Here is an 18,493-nt window from a genome sequence, read left to right as displayed (position 1 = left end):
GTATATCATTCGATAGCTGATCAAGTAGTTAATTAATTACGTGTTCTCCATTCCTGCTTGTCGTTCTCAATTGTGGTTCACCCATTATTATTTTCCACTTGTTTAGCGCATAGTTCCTAATAAACTACCCGCGTACCACAGAAAGACACTCTCTGGCCCGGAAAGGAGCAAGCAACATCCGCGCTCCAATGAACGCGGGCCGATCGCGGATTTCCTCATCACGAGTGGGCGAAAGAGTCCCAGGACCCAGTTGGAGAGCTCCATAGCCGCGAGGGGAACCTCGGAATTCAATGATTCCCCATGCCCACGACCCACGGTACAACCAGATGTCAATCGCAGACTCAATTTCCAAGCTAGTACTACTATAATCCTTAGTATGAAACTAAAAAAAAAATGCCGATTCACGATTCGAATACTCTCCGTACTCCATACGGTGTAATTCATACCGTATGAATGTGTTTTTTATTTCGCCCTTCCCGTCGTTTCACCCGGTTCGCCCTAACGTTTCCCCCCGACCAACAGGAAGCTTCCCCTTCTCCCCCGCCAGTGGCGACGCAGCCCCATCGGAATGCAGGATCCGGTGCCGCGGTGACGGGTAAGAAATCACACTCTTTCACTCGATGGCGTCCGATGAATGGCTATTCAAGGCGGATGACTGGCTGAGAAGTGTCGGGCCCTTGCAACGATTTTCCACGCTATCGACTCCTTCCTCGGTCATGTGAGCTACTCTCCTTTTTTTGAGGCCGTTTGTGGTCTCACTAATTGTACCGTACTGGAGTAACATATCGTATCTCAATTTCTAGAAACCCCAGCAAGGACGTACTGTTAATATTGTAGTTAATAATCAGGTGACTTTTCTTCTTTTCTCCACCCTTGCGCCGTTGGCGACCTTTTTTTGCCACCAATGCGGCGTTTCCGTAGTCGACACCGTAGTCCATACAACCCAATCTATTAATGGCTTAAAGCGCCTTTGTTTTGTGGATCGTCACTGGATCGAATCCATCGCCTCGGATATCTCTAGCTTCGAACTAACCCTTGCGATGTATCTTTGTTCTCCGCTCCGCGGATCCAGTGGTTCCTGCTTCTCTGCCGTCCTTATCCAGAAGACTGGGATAAAAACCTGCTTTCGTGGGTCTAGTACTTTGGCACAGAATTGATACGTACTTTTCTCAGCGCTTGTACTTTGTCAATAATAATCTTTTCTGGCCGTTCTTCCGCGGGTGCGGGGGCAATGGACCAAGGATTGACGGGAATCTGGGCCCTTGGTGGTGGATAATGAGGCGTGATGATCAGCTTGATGGAAAAGTGATGGATAACATTTTGCCCCTGCAGCTGGCACTTTTGTACTTTGTACTTTGGTAGCTGGCCCTCGGCCTCGTCTTCCGTGGTCTGGCCGCCTCCTCGTGAGAGTTCAATTGTATTCGGTACCTTTTTCCCTGAATAACAATAGTATGGTAAATGGTGGGATGAGTATGGATTATTACTTTGTATGGAGTAGACTAGATCCTTTGGGGGCTGACGCGCAGTCAGATGGGGCGATTCCTTGAACATTGGGCATGTCCGCTCCGAAGTACTGCCGGCGAATGCATCCTTAGACCTATTAGAACAGGCATTGGACACTCGGGGAGTAAGGTGTTAGCTGGGGTTATATAGAAATATGTATCCAATGCAGCATTTCATTCGCGAATACTGTCTCTTGTAAAGACCGATTTAAATGAGTTGTAGACTCGGGCAAGGGCTACTACGTCATTGAGGATTGACGAGGTTTCGACTAGATATTTCCGCAATATATATCGAACAGTTCCACAACCAGATCGCGAAGTATGCCTGCAGCGGCTAGTTCCCATATTGAATGTGACACCATAGTAGACATTATGATTCAAGTCTTTATCCACGGCAAATATCATGCACATTCTCAAACTCAATCGACTGGAGTGCAGCAAGTAGCCCGGACTCAATCTGGGCAGAAAGTACGATCCGTTCGCCGGTACTTAATGTGACATGAACTAAGATCCCTTTCCGGCTCTTAGTAGTGTGACTAGCTCCCTGACATGCGCGCCATAGGTGTGACAGATGAACATAGATCCCTTTTTAACTGTGATGAACTAGCAACCAGACCAGGATAGTCAGCCAATCAAGGCATTAAGCAGGAATAATCATGCCATGCGGCGGTTGCACCATGGCTTTGTCCTTGCTGTCATTCAAATTCCCAATTAAACCCAGACATAGATAGACTTCGCGATATATCAGATTTAAATACCAATTGGGAAGTACAACTACCACAGTGACCGACCATACACCATATTCGATATGACTGACAGCGCCTCGGTATGCACATCTCACCCGCTGTCCATCATCTGCAACTATGAATCTGGCTGCATCTGCCAACTGCCGAGATCTCCGACTTCCAATAGATCGCCTCCCTCATCGGGCAATGGGGAGGGAAATAGCGAGCTAGATGGTGGCTGAACGTAGATCAAGTCGTATCGGTTGACCCTGGCCAGTGAAAGACCAGTCTTCAATTCTGCTGTGACTTGTACACATTGAATGCCATTGTCGAAATTGAATATTGTGTCAGTTAAACGAGTCCCTCGCTTTGAAGCAGGTATGAACAAGGCCAATCCCCGTCGTACGAGACCATGTATAGACCCTCCCAGACGGGCATCTCCTTGACGCGCAAGACATCTAAAATTCGGATTAGAGCAAAGGTTCGGCGGTGTTCTGGGCCATTAGATGTGCATACGGATACAGCAAGACCACCTGAACCGGTTCAATTGCCTGCCGTTAGTATATGGCTGTGAGGGGGAGTCTCTTGCCGAAGAACGAGGCAAAAGTCCCTTTCCAGTCGGGTTTCAACGGAAAAAGAGCCCGACTGTCTGCCTCGTTCGATGTGGACTCCCATCTGCGCCTCACCGGCTAAAGAGCCCTTTTGAACTTCAATACTCGGGCAGTCCGTTCTGTGCAGCCGTTGAGACTGGAACTTGGAGAAAAGAACGCTGAAAAAAGTAAGAAGCATGTTTCGCCCCAAACGCTAGGACAAGGCTGAGCCTAGCTGGTCAAGTGTTTGCTAATGACGAAAATGTCATACGAATTGGCCTCATGAAGGCTCAGCTGAATAAAGAGTGGATGAGAGCCCCCAAATATAAACAAAGCCCGAGTTCACCCATTGGTTGACCCTTGACTGCGCTAGGTGAGTTCGGCAGCTACGGCGGCCTCATGTATTTATCAACAGGGCCAGTCATTGTAATTTTACCTGGAAAATGAGCGAGAATGGTGGTGAATGCGGGAAGATGTTGTCCGTTATTTTGCATAGGCCTGAATAAAATGCCATTATGCATGCTGACGGGGCGATGCAAATTGTAGACACTGAACCTGAACAGTCCAGAGTTCTCGAAGCATCGGGCCATACTTACAGCCTAATTTCAGTTTCAACTGAACTGGCTTGTCTGTACCTAAAATCCAAGCTCAATTGGCCTAAAGTTGGGGATTGATATGCATTTATCAACACGTGATGATATGCTTATCGGTTATCCAGAGCTCGAGAAATCCACGACAGACGAATCCGTCGCGGTGCCTCACTCTCTATTTCCAAGAAAATTGCCTTGTTTATTTGAAAGAACATCCCTGCTGCTCTCGTGTATCTGCAGGCTCATGAGATTGTCGTGATTGAATTGTCAACAAGCGTGCACAGCGCAGAATGAGGCTGGATTAGTCTGAATTGCGCAGCATCATGGCATATCCTCGAGCCTGTTTCAACCTTCCTATACGGTCTCTCCTCTTGAGCCGCGCGCGGATCTGCTCAACAAGAGCATTTCCAGCGATATCTGCACCTATACTCGGCCAAAGATGGCAGAGTACGACGCCCAGCAACGTGCGATCCGATGACGACACCTCCTCCCACGAACCTTCGGATCTGTCGCACTTGAACCCAGAACCGGAAGACTATTCGCGATTCATTTTCCAGGACAAGTGCCACGTCACTGTACATGCCGGTGCCGGTGGCAACGGATGTGTTTCCTACCTGCGTGAGAAATTCATTGAAGAAGGACCTCCAAACGGCGGTGATGGTGGCAGCGGAGGCGGTATCTACATCCAAACTGTCGAGGGCTTGACTAGTCTACACAAACTTGCACGAAGGGGCATCATCAAGGCTAGCCGAGGGAGAAACGGACAGGGCAAAAGCAAAGGTGGCAAGCGCGGCGATGATGTGCTCCTCCAAGTCCCCGTCGGTACCGTGGTGCGCGAAGTCGAGCGATACGACCCCGTCGCAGAGGAGATCGCACGGATGCGAAAACCTAAGGTTGAACCCGTTGATGAGGATGAGATTGAATTCACGCCGATTCGGCTTGACCGCTGGATGCTTCATCCCGGTGCCAACCCGTCTGATTTCTTGACGGTCAAGTTCCCTCGACTCAAGCCACGGAGACAGGCTATCGCAGCAATGGAACCGAAAGCCCCCATCTATCTTGATCTTGACCAGCCCATGGACAAGCCCATGCTTCTAGCTGCTGGTGGTGCTGGTGGATTGGGCAACCCGCACTTCGTGACGCGCAACATGGGCCGCCCCAAGTTCGCGTCCCGTGGCGAGGGAGGCATGAAATTGGAACTCGATTTTGAGCTCAAGCTACTTGCTGACGTCGGGCTGGTTGGTAAGCCCAACGCCGGCAAGAGTACGCTTCTGCGCTCTTTGACTAACAGTCGTACCCGCATCGGCAACTGGGAGTTTACTACCCTGTCCCCTCATATCGGCACAGTTATCGTTGATGATAACAAAGGCCGACCGCTGGTTGAGTCACAGAGAAAGACTCGCCGGACTCACTTTACCATTGCCGATATTCCTGGCTTGGTGGAGGACGCACATCTTGACCGTGGTCTTGGGCTTGGCTTCCTGCGACACATTGACCGGGCGGGCATCTTGGCTTTTGTGCTTGATCTCAGCAACGGAGATCCGGTTCAAGAGCTACAGAAGCTTTGGCATGAGCTCGCAGAGTATGAACGATTGCGCAGTGCCGAGCCTGAACCTACCATCAAGGAGAAGCCTGGTGTGATTGATTGGGACCCATCTGGATCTGGACTTCCAGAGCTTCATCGGCCACGCAACCGAGAGATTGAGATCGAACCCCCCGAGTATGAGGGCTCAGGCCAAGCCCTCAACTATAGATCCTCCGGGTCGTTGCCTCCTCTCGCCATGCCGCCTCTTCACACCAAGCCTTGGTTCGTCGTTGCCACCAAGGCCGACCTCGAGAATACCCAAGAACAGTACCATGCTTTGCAAGAGTATCTCTCTTCCGTGGAGAAGGGAACTGTTGAGCATCCATCTGGCCATACTGACGGATGGAAGGAGAAGGTGACGGCTGTTCCAGTCAGCGCCATCAAAGGTGAAGGAGTGTCTCGCATTCCCAAATTGGTGATGCAATACCTGGCGTAAACAAAGGGCGACCACAGTCCTGGATAGAGGAGTGGCATATGTATATTAGAAATATCCCCATAAAGCATATAATGTACAATAAAAAGCATCAAATAATTGTTATAATTGAGTGGTTTCCACCGTGAAGAGTTGAAGATTGTAATTTTGGTGTAGTGCAGAGTGAACCACAACTCCGAACTTCCAACTCTGTCGGGCATAGCTTTTGCACCTAACAAGAGCTTTCTCAAGATCAAACATGGAATGGACACAACACTTCTGAGTCCCATTTGCCGCATCTAGGTAATCTGCTCAGGTATCCTACCGGAGCTTCGACTCTCTAGTCCTCCTCCAGCCTCTACCAACCGGTTGTCGAAGTGCGACGCAACGATGAGTCTCTCCGCCGTCCTCAGTAGCTCGTTGACCGCCATCGCCACACCAACCTCCGACGACCCAATCCTCCAGTGCACCGATGACCTGCAAACCCTCCTTTTCAAAGACACTGCGAATGCGCTGAAACTTGCTGATGAAAAACTACACGTGTTCCCATTCAAAGACGTGCACAACAGTTGGCGCCGGCTATACACCGACGCGTCAATCGTGAAAGCATGCGTCGACATTATCCGCAACTGCAACCTCCTCGGCTCCCAGACAGAGCAAGCCACAGCACACGAACTGGATGGGCCTAGGCTTATCCAAGACCTACAAGATCAGACGAAAGATGTGAAAATCTGCTCGAGTTCCTCATGGCTTCCTGACGTCATTCACACTCTGGACAATGCGTTACTCATGACGGGCGGACTGCTTCGAGAGAAGCTCATTGAGACCTTGCTGTCTACACTGCACGCGGCTACCTCTGAACCTGATGTCTCAGAACACGCTTTCGACGACGAGTCCATACCTCCCTCCAAGCGCCGTAAACTCTCACAGCCACTCTTCCCTCCCGAGTCCGTCCCCTCGCCTCGCCTGAATTACCCCATCCCTCGCGTCTCAGCACCGTCCTTCGATACCATGCAAGAGCATATCCTCGAAGTTGGCACACCCCTGGTAATTACCGACGCAGTGGAACATTGGCCGGCGATGTCGACTCGGCACTGGAATTCCCGCGACTACTGGTTCGACCGCACGTTCAACGGCCGCAGGCTTGTGCCCGTTGAAGTGGGCAGGTCATACACAGATGAAGGATGGGGACAGAAAATTATGGAGTTTAGGGAGTTCATGGACAAACATATTTGGCGAGGAAAGCTGAATTTCAATGCTCGACAGCGTGATGAGCATGGCAACTCTGGAGACGAAGATGAGACTGGGTATATGGCACAGCACGATCTTCTCTCGCAGATTCCCGCTTTGCGCAACGATATCAGCATACCTGACTGCTGCTATATCGAACCCCCCAGCGCGGAACCGGGCACGCCTGTGTACCTAGCCAAGCAGCGAGAGCGCGAAGCAGCAAAGGCCTATAAGGCGGAGAAAGCGACGAGCCCGAAAGCAGACCAGTCATCCTCTTCGACTGAAAAGGATGACAACGCGTCAGAGGCGGGCTCTCCAATGGCATTCCCGACTGACCCCATCATCAACACCTGGATCGGACCGTCATGGACTATCTCACCTCTTCATCACGATCAGTATCACAACATCCTCGTTCAGGTGGTGGGTACCAAATACATCCGACTCTACTCACCGCACACCCCAGCTTCCCAGATTCACCCACGGGGTCAAGAATGGGTAGCTTCCAAGGACGAAACCGAATCGGGGACTTCGTCCGAAGGCGAACCAGCCACGAGACTCATCGACATGTCCAACACTTCCAAGGTCGATGTTGCAGCGATTGAACTTTCCCCCGCAGAGGAGGAACAATGGGAGGCTATGTGGCCTGGATTTCTGCAGGCGGAGTACGTTGAGACCGTGCTGCACGAGGGCGAGTGTCTATACATCCCCGTCGGATGGTGGCACTATGTTCGGGGGCTACGAGCTGGAATTAGCGTCAGCTTCTGGTGGGGTTGACCGAGTTTATCAGCGATGAGATATGCTTTCATGGATTATGAGCAATGACCATAGATGTATGGGCTACATGAATATCAATTTTGAATGACTGAGACGTATATGACAACTATCCCTTAGCGAAGGGCGAGGCTGCTGCCAAACCCTAGATTTTCCGTTCACACTCCATTGGGGCCTTAGGTTTCTGCCTAGTCGTCTAGAGTCCTGCTAAGCCCGTCATAACAGTATTCTTTGTAGTAGCCACCACCACCTTCCTTACACCCACAGGACTATTTTCAATCACATGGCCTTCTTCTCTGAAGCCCACAACTCGTGTAGACCTTGAAGAGGTTCCTATGTTTGCAAGAATCCAATATTTATCGTCATCCCATCGTCATTTATCTTACTGAAATGGAACTATTCATGCGCCCAATAGCCGATGTATGTTTATTCATAATTTAGTGAATATCATCTACTGACATCCCACATCAAGCTAGAAAGTCGCGAGCCTAATGGATCTTTTCCACTGGACGGGAAGGATCTTAATTCTGTCACAGATGAGGCTCTAACAACTCTTCTCACAACTTCTCCTATTCTCCATCAGTTAGGCGGAACGACGGTTGTGCGGCTGTCAGAGATTTTAATCATGAAGGGTGGCGGGAGTGTCATGACAAGCGAAGTAGAAATGCTTCTTCTTATTGCTTCCAGAACCGCTATTCGAGTCCCACGAGTCTATCGCGCGTTCCAGCTAAAATATGATACACAATACTTTGGTATATCTGGGTATATTGTCATGGATTTTATCCCAGGCCAACCGCTGGACGAGTGCTGGAACGCCCTATCCAGTGACACCCAAGGCAGAATCGCAGCGCAAGTTGCTGAAATGATCCAAGAGATGCAGTCCATTGAGCTTTTAAAGCCCGGCCCCATTGGTGGAGGGCCTTGTTGGGCTCGGTTCTTCACAGATTATAGTGCTGGGCCTTTTATGGACACTGCTAAAATGGAAGCTTGGTTTAATCACAAGCTGGAAATCAGCAAGAGCGTTAATAAGGCCCCAAGGGACGTTCCGCCATTCTCTCTTACCAAGTTTGTCCTTACACATCACGATATTAGTCCTCGAAAGTTGATCTTGGATCAGCATGAACAGGTGTGGTTGATTGACTGGGCATATTCTGGTGCATATCCTCCTGTCTTTGAAAGCGCCGCATTGTCAATCCAGCCGTCTTTCACTGATTTCAATGAAGCGGTATTATCCCTTATTCCACGTTACCCTGAGGAAGAAATACAACTTGATGCTATTGCATATGGGTCAACCACCGCCGCATTGGCATAAGGGAGGCTGAGGTAGAAGGGGACCGTACTCGTCACGACAGAAATCGCTGGTTGGTAAAAATGCAAATTTATAATACTGAATTCGTCTTATTCGCTCCCTTCTACTTATAAAAAGGTTTTCTATAGATTATAATGGTTTGATCTTCACTGTATCTCGGTAGGTCCATGTCCATCATGTTTCAAGCATCGACTTTGACATACATATCCGTTGGCACGGTTAGTACCACCCCTCCACCAGCTCACACAGAGTGTTCTCTCCACCCACATTACCAGGGAAAACCACGAAGGGCACTCCGCGATGACGAGACGTCGGCTCATCGCACCGCCAAAGCGGCACACCAGGCGCAGCCTGACCGACGATAGTAGCACGCTTGACATTTAACCCCTTGGTAGCAGCATCAGATGAAGTGATACCACCCTACAGTATCCGTTAGTAGGAATTCCTCTATGCTGTATATTTTCAGCGGAGAAAATAGGTGGCACATACCTTGGCAATAATATATCTCGGCCGCACCTCAATCTGCTGTAAAACACTAACAAGAGCCTCCGCAACAACAGACCCAATCTTCAAAGACGAAAGCTCATCCGCGCCAGTGATAAGCTTTCGACTAGTCATAACCAAAGTATCCTGACCAGCCTGAAGATAAGCCTCCGTCTCCCGAACGACCTGCTTCACGGTCTGCGACGCTGTCTCGGGTGACGCGATCAGGTCTTCGACTTTCATCTCGATAATGGCCAGTTTGCCGGCGGCACCTAGCCGGTCTGTGAGGACCTTGAGTTGAGCTGTAGTCTTTGGCACGTATGATCCTGCGACAATAAGACCGCCGGTTTGCCGTGGGGATGGGAGTTGCAGTTCGGTGGCGGAGATGGGAGCTTTGGAACGGATGCCGAGTCTAGTTGAGACGAAGGCTGCGCCGGTGCGGTAGAGGAAATGTTTCCCCTTTGATTCGGCTGATAGAAATATGCTTAGTTAGACGATATAAATGCGAGTGAGGTGGGGATGGGCTTAAACATACCGAGTAGCAGTCCAGCAACGAAGACATGCATATCAGACTCGGCGGCAGCATTCACAATGACCACACCCCCAACAGGCGTCGTAAGTAATTTCTCACAAACAACCTGTGGTCCTCCCCGCCGAATCTCTTCAATAGTCACCGAATGCAATTGATCAGCTGTAAAGCGCCCGGGGGCTTTCTCATGTATATAATCCCGCAAATTAGAACTTTTATAACCGAAAGTAGCATCCTGGGCGAACGGCGTCGCCCCTGCTGGAACGAGACTATCACCCTCAGCAACATAATGAACATCATCAATTGTGAAGCGTCCACCCTGGAAAAAGAACGGTGCTAGAACGAGGCCATCGGCTGGTCCGAAGACAGACTGCGCGACGTCAGGCTCTAGCGGGAAATGACCGCGTAGTGTGCTATCGCCGCGTAGAACGATATCTACTTTGTTATTGGTCTTCTTGGCTGCCTCAAGAACGTTCTCGCATATTGTTCGGATGAGGACCTCGGCGTCTGGGGGAGGGAGGGCGCGCGAGTTGGTTAGAATGAAGAAACCCGGTGAAGTGGTCTGGAACTCGGTGACGAGAGTGGGAATGTCCCATACGGCGAGTACGGAGATGTCATGGCAGGTTTGTGTGCCGGTTGGGTCATCGTCAAGTACGACGAGACGGTTAATTGAGGGTGTAGCGAGTATTTGGGAGGTTTGGTCTTGCGCGTTGGTGGGGTATTCGGCTGGGAGGTTGGCGAGAGTGCCCTCCCGGGGCAGGGTTGGGTATTGGCGCGGTTGTGACATGGTGAGACACACGTAAGGACTGGCTGGTATTACGATCAAGTTCAATTGACCAAGTCGAGATTATTGGGTCGTTGCCAGTTGTTTATAGGGGTCTGCAGGTTTCGGGAATCGGAGATGTTGCGATGGAATTGCGGGGTGCGGGGAGGAATGAAAGTCGGAGAGAACCCCGGTGTACGTACGGCGGACGAGAATCTCGATTTCAGCTATTCTTTGTCCCATATAATCTTATAGAAAAGAGATTTAAATCAACTAACTAATAAGATTACTTAAGCTGAAATTTAAATATAATCTATAGCTAATCTCATAGCTAATCTTAAGAAGACCGATCTCAAGACCTAGAATCTTATAGCTAATCTCCTGAATCACCCACCTTAGTATATATAGGGAAGACTACTAATAGGGCTATAGATAACGATTTGTTTCTTGCCGTTTAACTGCCTTGGGGAGGGGGGGGGGGAGCCCCTGGTTCAGTAGATATGTATAATCTATTATCTATATAGAGTATAAGATATAGCGCTTCGCTCCGCACTTATTGGTGTCCCCCATGGGGCACTATTGGAAACCTTGTATAAGCTACATAGTTAGACGTACGTACCTACCTAGATAAGAGGATTTTGGGATATTCGGGTAGAGCGTATAGAGACGGTGGAAGAAGCGGCAAAGGCACTTAGTAGGATTTAGGAGTATTGGGCAAGTCTCCTCTATCGTCCGCCGTATGTAAGTCGAAAAAGTAAACAGAGTCAAACAGTAGAAGGAAAGTTAAAGTAAATTCCATTCAGATGGCTATCGAGTAATACTGGCAATAATAGATCATAGGAATTGCGCACAAGTGAACAGCAATGAGAAGGAACACCTCGAACGCCATAGCCCAGTGCAGAGACCTCAGATGCAAGATGCAAGATGATCGTGGACGGATGGACGTGAATAATTATGCTTGCAACGGAGAGAGAGAGAATGCAATGCACACGCTCATTCATCATCATTTGGATAATCCTTTAACGGGAGGTCAGATCCAGTTCCCCTCGCCATCCAAACCCAAGTTGGTCCACCCTCCATGTCTCCAAAAACGCGCAAAACAAAAAAAAAAGTGCAAGATGTCAGGTCGTAGACTGCGTGAATAAATGTGGTAATGGGGGAATGTGAAAATTAGCCCACCACGCTGCGGAAACTCAAGGCTTCAAGGAAGCCACCCAGGTCATCTTTTTGAACTTCAACAACGCAGTGGTCGAAGCTGTCAATACGGACGCGGGCATTGGTCTCCTGGACCACTTCCTGGAAGGCGATGCCAAAACGATTGCGCAGCAGATGTTTCTTTCCCTGGGGATCTTCGTCTTCAGACTCCGATTCCGAGGATGATTCGGAGTCCTCCGACTCCTCGTCTTCGGCATCCTCGTCGTCTTCTTGTTCAGCTCGCTCCGCTGCACGCCGCGTTCGCCGCTCCTCTTTCTCCTTTTGCTTCTTTTCCTTGGCGTCTTTCTTCTGTCGACGTTCTTCCTGGCGCTTGGACATGGCAGCAAAGTCAATCACACCGCCACCTCCCCCGGTACCCACGACCACGTAAAGATCTCGGTCTTCGTCAAGCCCAGCGAGAACGAGAGGAGTACCAGCTGCTCTCTTCCGGCCGATCTTGACAGAGTCACCTTTCTCGCGCTCTTGCACTTTGATTGCCTCGGCAATCCAGAGTGCCAACTTGGTCAGGGCTCCGGGATTAGTGAAAAGTTTCACATCAGGGCCGTCTTTGACGACTGCAATGCGGAAAGCTCGGAGATGGCGGATTTGGTGCTTCGACAGTAGCGATGTACCGGTGCGCAGAATGGCACGGTGAAGATGCTGAGCCAAAGGCAGGGCCTCCATGAGAAGAGTAGGTGACTCGGAGGTCAGCGATAGGGCATCGTATGCGCTCCAAAAGCGAGGTAGAAGACTAGCCAAGTCAGATTCACCAGGGCCACTGCTGGCTTCAGTATCATCGTTGGAGCTTCGTGGCCGAGGAAGACGTTTGGTATCCCACGCTCCGGAAGCTTCATGCGGGCCAACTTCCAACATGGCACCAACAATGACACCAACGTCTGTAGCAGACAGACAAGCCTTCCAACCCCAGCAACGCACGAAGCCCCATCCCTCACGGGAACTGGCATGCCCGCCAGATGGCTCCGGAGGCACCAAACCGTCCAGGCCGTACATTGGTGCATACTTGAGAAGCCGCCCGCGCAAAACCCGCTTCAGCTCCATATCCATGTGCGTATAATTTTGGTGGCACTGGCTGAGGCTGACACCCATCTTTGCCAAAAGCTTGTGAAGGCGTTTTCGACCGTTCTCCGTCCAAACGTGGAGCCTTGTTGCCAAGTAGGGACTGTGTAGCATACTGTCGTAGAGTGACCAGTGTCGAACCAAAAGGAAGCGAGGTTCGGGCGACAGACGAATAGATGTATCCGTAGGTGACCTGGCAGTCGTTGGAATAACGCCATTGATTTCCCCTCTTATATCGCGGTCCCGCTCCAACGGGTCTGGTGGGTTCAATCGGTGGACTTCATCTCGGAGGATCTGACGGATGTGCTCTCCGCGCTGCCCACCCCAGCCTGCGGATCCACCTGATTCTGATGTATTCGAAATGCCGACACCAGTCATCGTTCGACCACTAAGTTCCAAGCTTGATGCGCCAATAATCGCAAGCCACAGAAGATCATTGTCTTCACGACCGAGTTCAGACGCAAGAGAATAGACCAAGGACGAGATCGGCTCCGAGTATGATGTTCCCGCGGAATAGTATTTTTGGAGAACTGTCTCGTGTTTGCGCTTCAGTCGAATAAGCCGCCGTTTTAAAGAGCGTGCTGATGGCTGCTTTGCCTCCTCCGGCGACGGTGAATCTGACGTAGGGGTCGGTGAACGGGATGAGTTGGAGGAGTTTATGGCGGTCCTCCTTCGTTGACTTGGAGAGGAGACCAACGACGAGCCCTATGGAACGTGTGTTAGTATTTGATATGCAGTACATGATCGAACGATTTGCGCACCGAGTTACTTCGCTTCCGCTGGCGTGGAGGCCCGTCTTCATCTTCTGACTCGTCTTCATCCTCGCGCCCTGACCAGGATTTGCGCTTCTTCGACCCAGAGGCCATGTCGTCATCGTCATCACTAGAGCCATCGTCACTACCCTCATCATCATCCACCTCAGGCATTTCCAGGAGTTCGTAATATGCTTCTCGTTCGTCGCGGAGTTCCTCCTCGATGTCACCGTCATCAAACACGACAATGCCGCCGTGTTTCGACGTGTAAGCGGGGGTAATACACCCTTTTTCCACCCCGCGCCCGCGTCGGCGCGCGTTAACATCGATTTCCGCCATCGCCTGGCCAATTCCAGCCTGTCCACCAAAGACGTTGGCGAGATTCCATGGCCGGCGCGCGTCGAAGACCCAGATCTCAATTCCACCCATGTCCTCGACCTCGTCTTCTGGGTTGTTCAGGTTGAGGATCTCGCCAAGATCGACCAGTCCGCCTACGCCGAGACATATCACGACACCTCCGCTGCCGCCATTGGTGGTCTGCATTGGCCGGACCAGTTCCTCACCGGCGCGCGCGAGGTCGCCATATCCGGCGATGGGTTGGATTTTATGAGGGATATAGTCGCGTTTTAACAAAGATGTAAGGATCCGGCAGGCACATAGCGCGTCGGGTTCGAGTGCCACGAGAATGAGAACCGGCGGGGAGAGTGGGTGGTGAGATCGGAGGAGTTGTAGGTATAGGTGCGAGATGAGCTGCCGTGGAAGATACATGGCCAGCTATGGAGGAAGGCTAGAAATGCATTCGAGCATGAATATGGAATAAGAATAGCAACAGGCCCGGTAAATGGTGAAGGAGGGCAATTGGAGGTTGTTGTGGTCTGCAGGACTTCGTCTGATCGAGTCGAGAGTCCGGTTTGGAGGAAAGCAGCCAGAGCCAGGCGCGACGCGTCCGAGGCACGTGCCCTGAGATTCCATTCCCCGTCGCCTCGACAAAGACGAGCATTTTACGATCCTTCTTAATCCCTTTTTCTTTCCTCGTGGAAATTATTTACATGCGCTTCTTATTTGTTTCCTTATGCGGATCCCAATTTATTGAGCTATTCCTCAAGGGACCGTTGACTTGATTCTTTAACATTCGTTCGTGACGGGAGGGTCGTAACTATACAAACGAACCAATGGGAGCCGTGTCATTTCAAGGGTTTTCTTCAGACATTAAGCGATCGAGAACTCGGGTTCAATTACCTCTGTCAAAGCTGATGATATCCTAGCTCCAATGCAAATGGGCAAAAAAAAGAGAACAAACCATTCAACACCCCTTAATGGACTTTTTCCCAGAGCAAGTCTATCTTCTGCACCACCTCCGTCGGCAAGGGTCCTTTCGATATATCGGCCAGGTTCTGCGCGATCTGCGGGACCTTGCTGGCACCCAAAATGACTCCATCTTCCTCACTTAAGACAGAGTGATAGTACAGCCACCGGAGACAAGCTTCGGAGCCCGCAATGCCAAGGGGCTCCAAAGTATTCAGTAGATCGGTCATAGCTGCATGCATTTCCGAAGTGTTATACTTGGCAGTCAGAGGGCTGGCGATCTTATTGCTTTGCCCGAATCGAGTCCCCTCGGCGTCTCCACGAGTTGCCCGCCCAGTCAAGAATCCACCTGCAAGAGGACTTGTTGGATAAATTATGGTTAGCCTGATCGTCCAGATTAAGCAGTGTATCGGTCGTGGCAAACCTACCTGTATGCGTTAAATGCGATTTTATGCTTTCGGAGCAAGGGAAATAGCGTCTCCTCGCTTTCACGACTGAGAAGGTTATACAACCCCTGATATACACTTGGCTTGACGTAACTCTTTTCTTCGCAGACAGAAATAAAATTTGCGACCATTTCAGGTGGAAAGTTCGATAGACCGAACTATTACCTTGTCAGAATGAAGACCACTTTGTTAAAGGATAGACTAGAAATGCATACCTTGTCAAAGCGACCAGCCAGATGTTGCCTATGAATCTCGGCCGCTTGCTCGGCGACAGAGGTTTGAGGATCAGGTCTGTGGAAGTGCAGAACGTTGACCTTGCTCGTTTGTAGACGAGACAGGCTCTCCTTTAATGACTTCTCGATAGCAGCTGCGGTCAATGACCCTGCTCCATCACCACTCACTGCGTTAATCTTGGTATCGATAATGAAGCCCTGCTCTGCGGCTCTTGTTTCACCTAGAAGACGCTCAGATGATCCAGGCGCAGTGGGCGAGTATCTGGCTGCAGTATCGATGCGATTAATGCCGAGAGATTTTAATAGATCAAGGAGCTCTTGCACCTGATCTGATGTAGTGAAACTGGTGCCTATTAATGCGCCGCCGAACAAGGTGTTTGGTTGAGGCATGATTGCAGAGTCCTATTGCGTGGGCTGCTTTTGAAAAAGCTACTGCAGAATAACTTTTGTGGTACCCCGCTCATTCTAATGAAATTCATGATGACAATGGTTTACCAGCTCGTCTTACCAATCATGGTAGGGCTAATCGGCACCGGAAAAGCGAGCCTTGTCCGTCCCGGAATCGGCTCCCTCGACGGGCCGTAGATCAAGTTCGATCCGAGTGCTATTCTGATATTCCAATTGTAAACAATTAGTGTGGTCCTTTACTGCAAAGTCTTAGTATAGACTATCTTATCAGATCTAGTTCTACATATACACCTGACAAAGGGTCCCGGGGTTGAAACGAAACAATCCCATGAAAAGAGCCATGCACCATGACCGATATCAATCATTTTGTTTCATTTTGTTTCTCCGATTCCATCTCGGCAAGTGCATTATCCCGTAGTATCCGAAAGATGTGTGTCATGGTTTGTCGCTGATGCATTATTGTGCTCAAATCTTGAAAAAGTTTCATCTTGCTTTCTTCCAGTTGGTCCTGAAGGGCGCTGGTCGCCGATGGATGAACCTTCAAGTTGGAGAGTAATTTAATTAGCCAATTGCCGGGCAATGGAGTCGTCTAGAGTCAGATAACCTACCAAGTAGCCACCATTGGCGATACGCTGGCAAGCGATGCACGTGTCTCTATCCAAGGTGGGAATTTTGCGCAAATGATCTAAGGATTTATGGAGTAGGAACTGGCAACCGTGGCAGATCAACACGTAGGAAACGGTGGGCTCGGTGGCAGGAGATTTGGCCTGATCTGATGGAGCACTAGGGTCCCGCATTTTTGTAGCTCTAGGATATGACAGAGAAGTTGACTACCAGGTTAACTTGAGATTCTTAAGATCAAGGGGCACGAGGGTCAGGTACAACAAAAGAACTCAGTCTGCTACCCCTCCTGCTGGAACAATATTACATCCGCTGCATAGATCAGCCCGATTTGACGTGTAAACTTTTCGAAGATAGATGTGATATCGCACATTCCGGCAGAAATCTCAAGCTGGAAGGCCTTATGGAAGCCATACTTGTAAATAGATAGTTTGAATGCTACCCATGGGTGAGGCTAATTGGTTAATTGGCTAATTTTCAAGCCCGGTGTTGCCATAGAATAAATAGGTTACCCTTATAGCGAACATAGCCGAACTGTGCGAAGCGTGTTGTCGTGGCAATTTGTGTATGATGTGGTGAAACGGGAGGCCGCTAGTAAGCAGTTATGATAATTACCCCATGAATTCAATCACCGGTAATGTCACGGGCAAGATTCACCTAAACGCCTTGCACCCATAGTATGCTTGTATGTACAGAGAAAAGAAAGACTGAAAGTCGACAGGGAAATGTAGGATCACGACGCAGAGCCTTAGGCGGAACGACCCAAGATCGACCCAGCTACCCACACGGCAGTGCATGCGCCAACCACGGACAAGCCAACCAAGCGCTTGCCCCAGCTGCCAGCCTCGGCCATCTTAGTAGCGCCGACAGGTTTCTTCGAAGACAACTGCACGGTATGTGATTGTGCACCCTCGCTTTGAGACTGAGACGAATTGCCAAGAATAGCAGAGTATTCCTCGTCTCGCTTGCGCCACTTTTCAACAAGTCGCGCGATCTCAGCTAGGTCTTCCTTCAAAGACCCTGGATCGGTAGCATTGGCGTTTTCAATCTCGACATTCTGCACATTTCCGAAGAAATCCACCACAGTTCGTAGACGGCCCTCCTGCTCGCCACCCGGGAAGAGGTCCCAGCGAACACCAGGCTGCGAGTGAATCTTCGACATGTCGTAAGAGTCAAACAGATCTCCCAGGGTCAATTTGGAGTTGGCGCTAGTCACTTGTGTCTCGAGGAACTCTAGCACATAATAGGTCCACCGATCAATGACCGCGACACCGACATCGTTATCCGCGTGATGGGAGTATGAAGATTGGTCGAGCTCACTGGAGCCAGTGGCGACAATGTTAGGCGAGTAGAAATGTGTGTACATCGTGTTGGCCTGGCATGTATCAATCATGAAAAGCAGTTCGTGGTAACGCTTCTTCTCCCACATCTGTCCAAACGCGTCCGCCAAATCCCATGCGCCAATCTCCTCGGCATCCTGGAACTTGAGGAATTGATCTCCTCCATGACCTGTCATATACACCAGCACATTGCTACCGGCATCAGACCCAAGCCGCTTGCTGCGAGGGACATCTTCGTCCAGCCGGTCGGTCAAGAGTCGGATGAAGTTCTCCACCGTCACCTCGTAACCCCTGTAGTCCACCTCAATGTTGTCGCCATAGAGATCCACCGCGCGATCTGCGTTACTGTAAACGGTTCCGGGGAAGGCATTGCGAGGATTGCAGGCCATGTCATCGGGGAGCATGAGGATGATTTGCGAATCGGGAATGCCGAGGCGCTTGACTGTTCGATATAGGGAGAGGACATTGGCGAGGTGGCGATAGTTGAACCAGAATCGGGATGTTGAGACTAGAACAGCCCAGTTTGATGTATGTTCAGCGGTCGCTGCTCCAACGAAGAGCAGGAGCGCAAGCGCTTGCAGCAAGCGAATGAGAAGAGACATTGTTGTAAGTCGCGGAGGGAAGGAGA

General features: G+C 50.3%; 7 protein-coding genes across 7 annotated transcripts; 3 read left to right on the top strand and 4 right to left on the bottom strand.

Annotated features, from left to right (window-relative positions):
• Positions 1-3,730: 3,730 nt before the first annotated feature.
• N7496_011662 (GTP-binding protein Obg) lies at positions 3,731-5,428 on the top strand (the record flags this gene model as incomplete). Its single annotated transcript, XM_056704575.1, has 1 exon — positions 3,731-5,428. The coding sequence occupies one exon, from the start codon at positions 3,731-3,733 to the stop codon at positions 5,426-5,428; it is 1,698 nt and encodes a 565-aa protein (XP_056550535.1).
• Positions 5,429-5,794: 366 nt separating this feature from the next.
• Positions 5,795-7,408, top strand: N7496_011661 (putative JmjC domain protein; the record flags this gene model as incomplete). Its single annotated transcript, XM_056704574.1, has 1 exon — positions 5,795-7,408. One exon carries the CDS (start codon positions 5,795-5,797, stop codon positions 7,406-7,408), a length of 1,614 nt encoding a protein of 537 aa, XP_056550534.1.
• Positions 7,409-7,795: 387 nt separating this feature from the next.
• On the top strand, positions 7,796-8,717 carry N7496_011660 (Aminoglycoside phosphotransferase; the record flags this gene model as incomplete). The annotated part of the gene is made up of 2 exons (XM_056704573.1): positions 7,796-7,825; positions 7,878-8,717. The coding sequence occupies 2 exons, from the start codon at positions 7,796-7,798 to the stop codon at positions 8,715-8,717; spliced, it is 870 nt and encodes a 289-aa protein (XP_056550533.1).
• A 216-nt stretch (positions 8,718-8,933) lies between these two features.
• Positions 8,934-10,513, bottom strand: N7496_011659 (uncharacterized protein; the record flags this gene model as incomplete). The annotated part of the gene is made up of 3 exons (XM_056704572.1): positions 8,934-9,134; positions 9,204-9,667; positions 9,733-10,513. 3 exons carry the CDS (start codon positions 10,511-10,513, stop codon positions 8,934-8,936), a joined length of 1,446 nt encoding a protein of 481 aa, XP_056550532.1.
• A 1,146-nt stretch (positions 10,514-11,659) lies between these two features.
• Positions 11,660-14,280, bottom strand: N7496_011658 (cell division control 45 family protein; the record flags this gene model as incomplete). Its single annotated transcript, XM_056704571.1, has 2 exons — positions 11,660-13,465; positions 13,522-14,280. The coding sequence occupies 2 exons, from the start codon at positions 14,278-14,280 to the stop codon at positions 11,660-11,662; spliced, it is 2,565 nt and encodes an 854-aa protein (XP_056550531.1).
• A 545-nt stretch (positions 14,281-14,825) lies between these two features.
• On the bottom strand, positions 14,826-15,886 carry N7496_011657 (aldo/keto reductase family protein; the record flags this gene model as incomplete). The annotated part of the gene is made up of 3 exons (XM_056704570.1): positions 14,826-15,177; positions 15,246-15,421; positions 15,479-15,886. The coding sequence occupies 3 exons, from the start codon at positions 15,884-15,886 to the stop codon at positions 14,826-14,828; spliced, it is 936 nt and encodes a 311-aa protein (XP_056550530.1).
• A 1,387-nt stretch (positions 15,887-17,273) lies between these two features.
• On the bottom strand, positions 17,274-18,467 carry N7496_011656 (GPI-anchored transamidase; the record flags this gene model as incomplete). Its single annotated transcript, XM_056704569.1, has 1 exon — positions 17,274-18,467. One exon carries the CDS (start codon positions 18,465-18,467, stop codon positions 17,274-17,276), a length of 1,194 nt encoding a protein of 397 aa, XP_056550529.1.
• Between the last annotated feature and the right edge of the window lie 26 nt (positions 18,468-18,493).

This window comes from Penicillium cataractarum (genome assembly GCF_028827025.1).
Source record: "Penicillium cataractarum strain IBT 29864 chromosome Unknown utg000009l, whole genome shotgun sequence".
NCBI classification, from domain to species: domain Eukaryota; kingdom Fungi; phylum Ascomycota; class Eurotiomycetes; order Eurotiales; family Aspergillaceae; genus Penicillium; species Penicillium cataractarum.
This window is presented reverse-complemented; position numbering and strand designations above follow the sequence as displayed.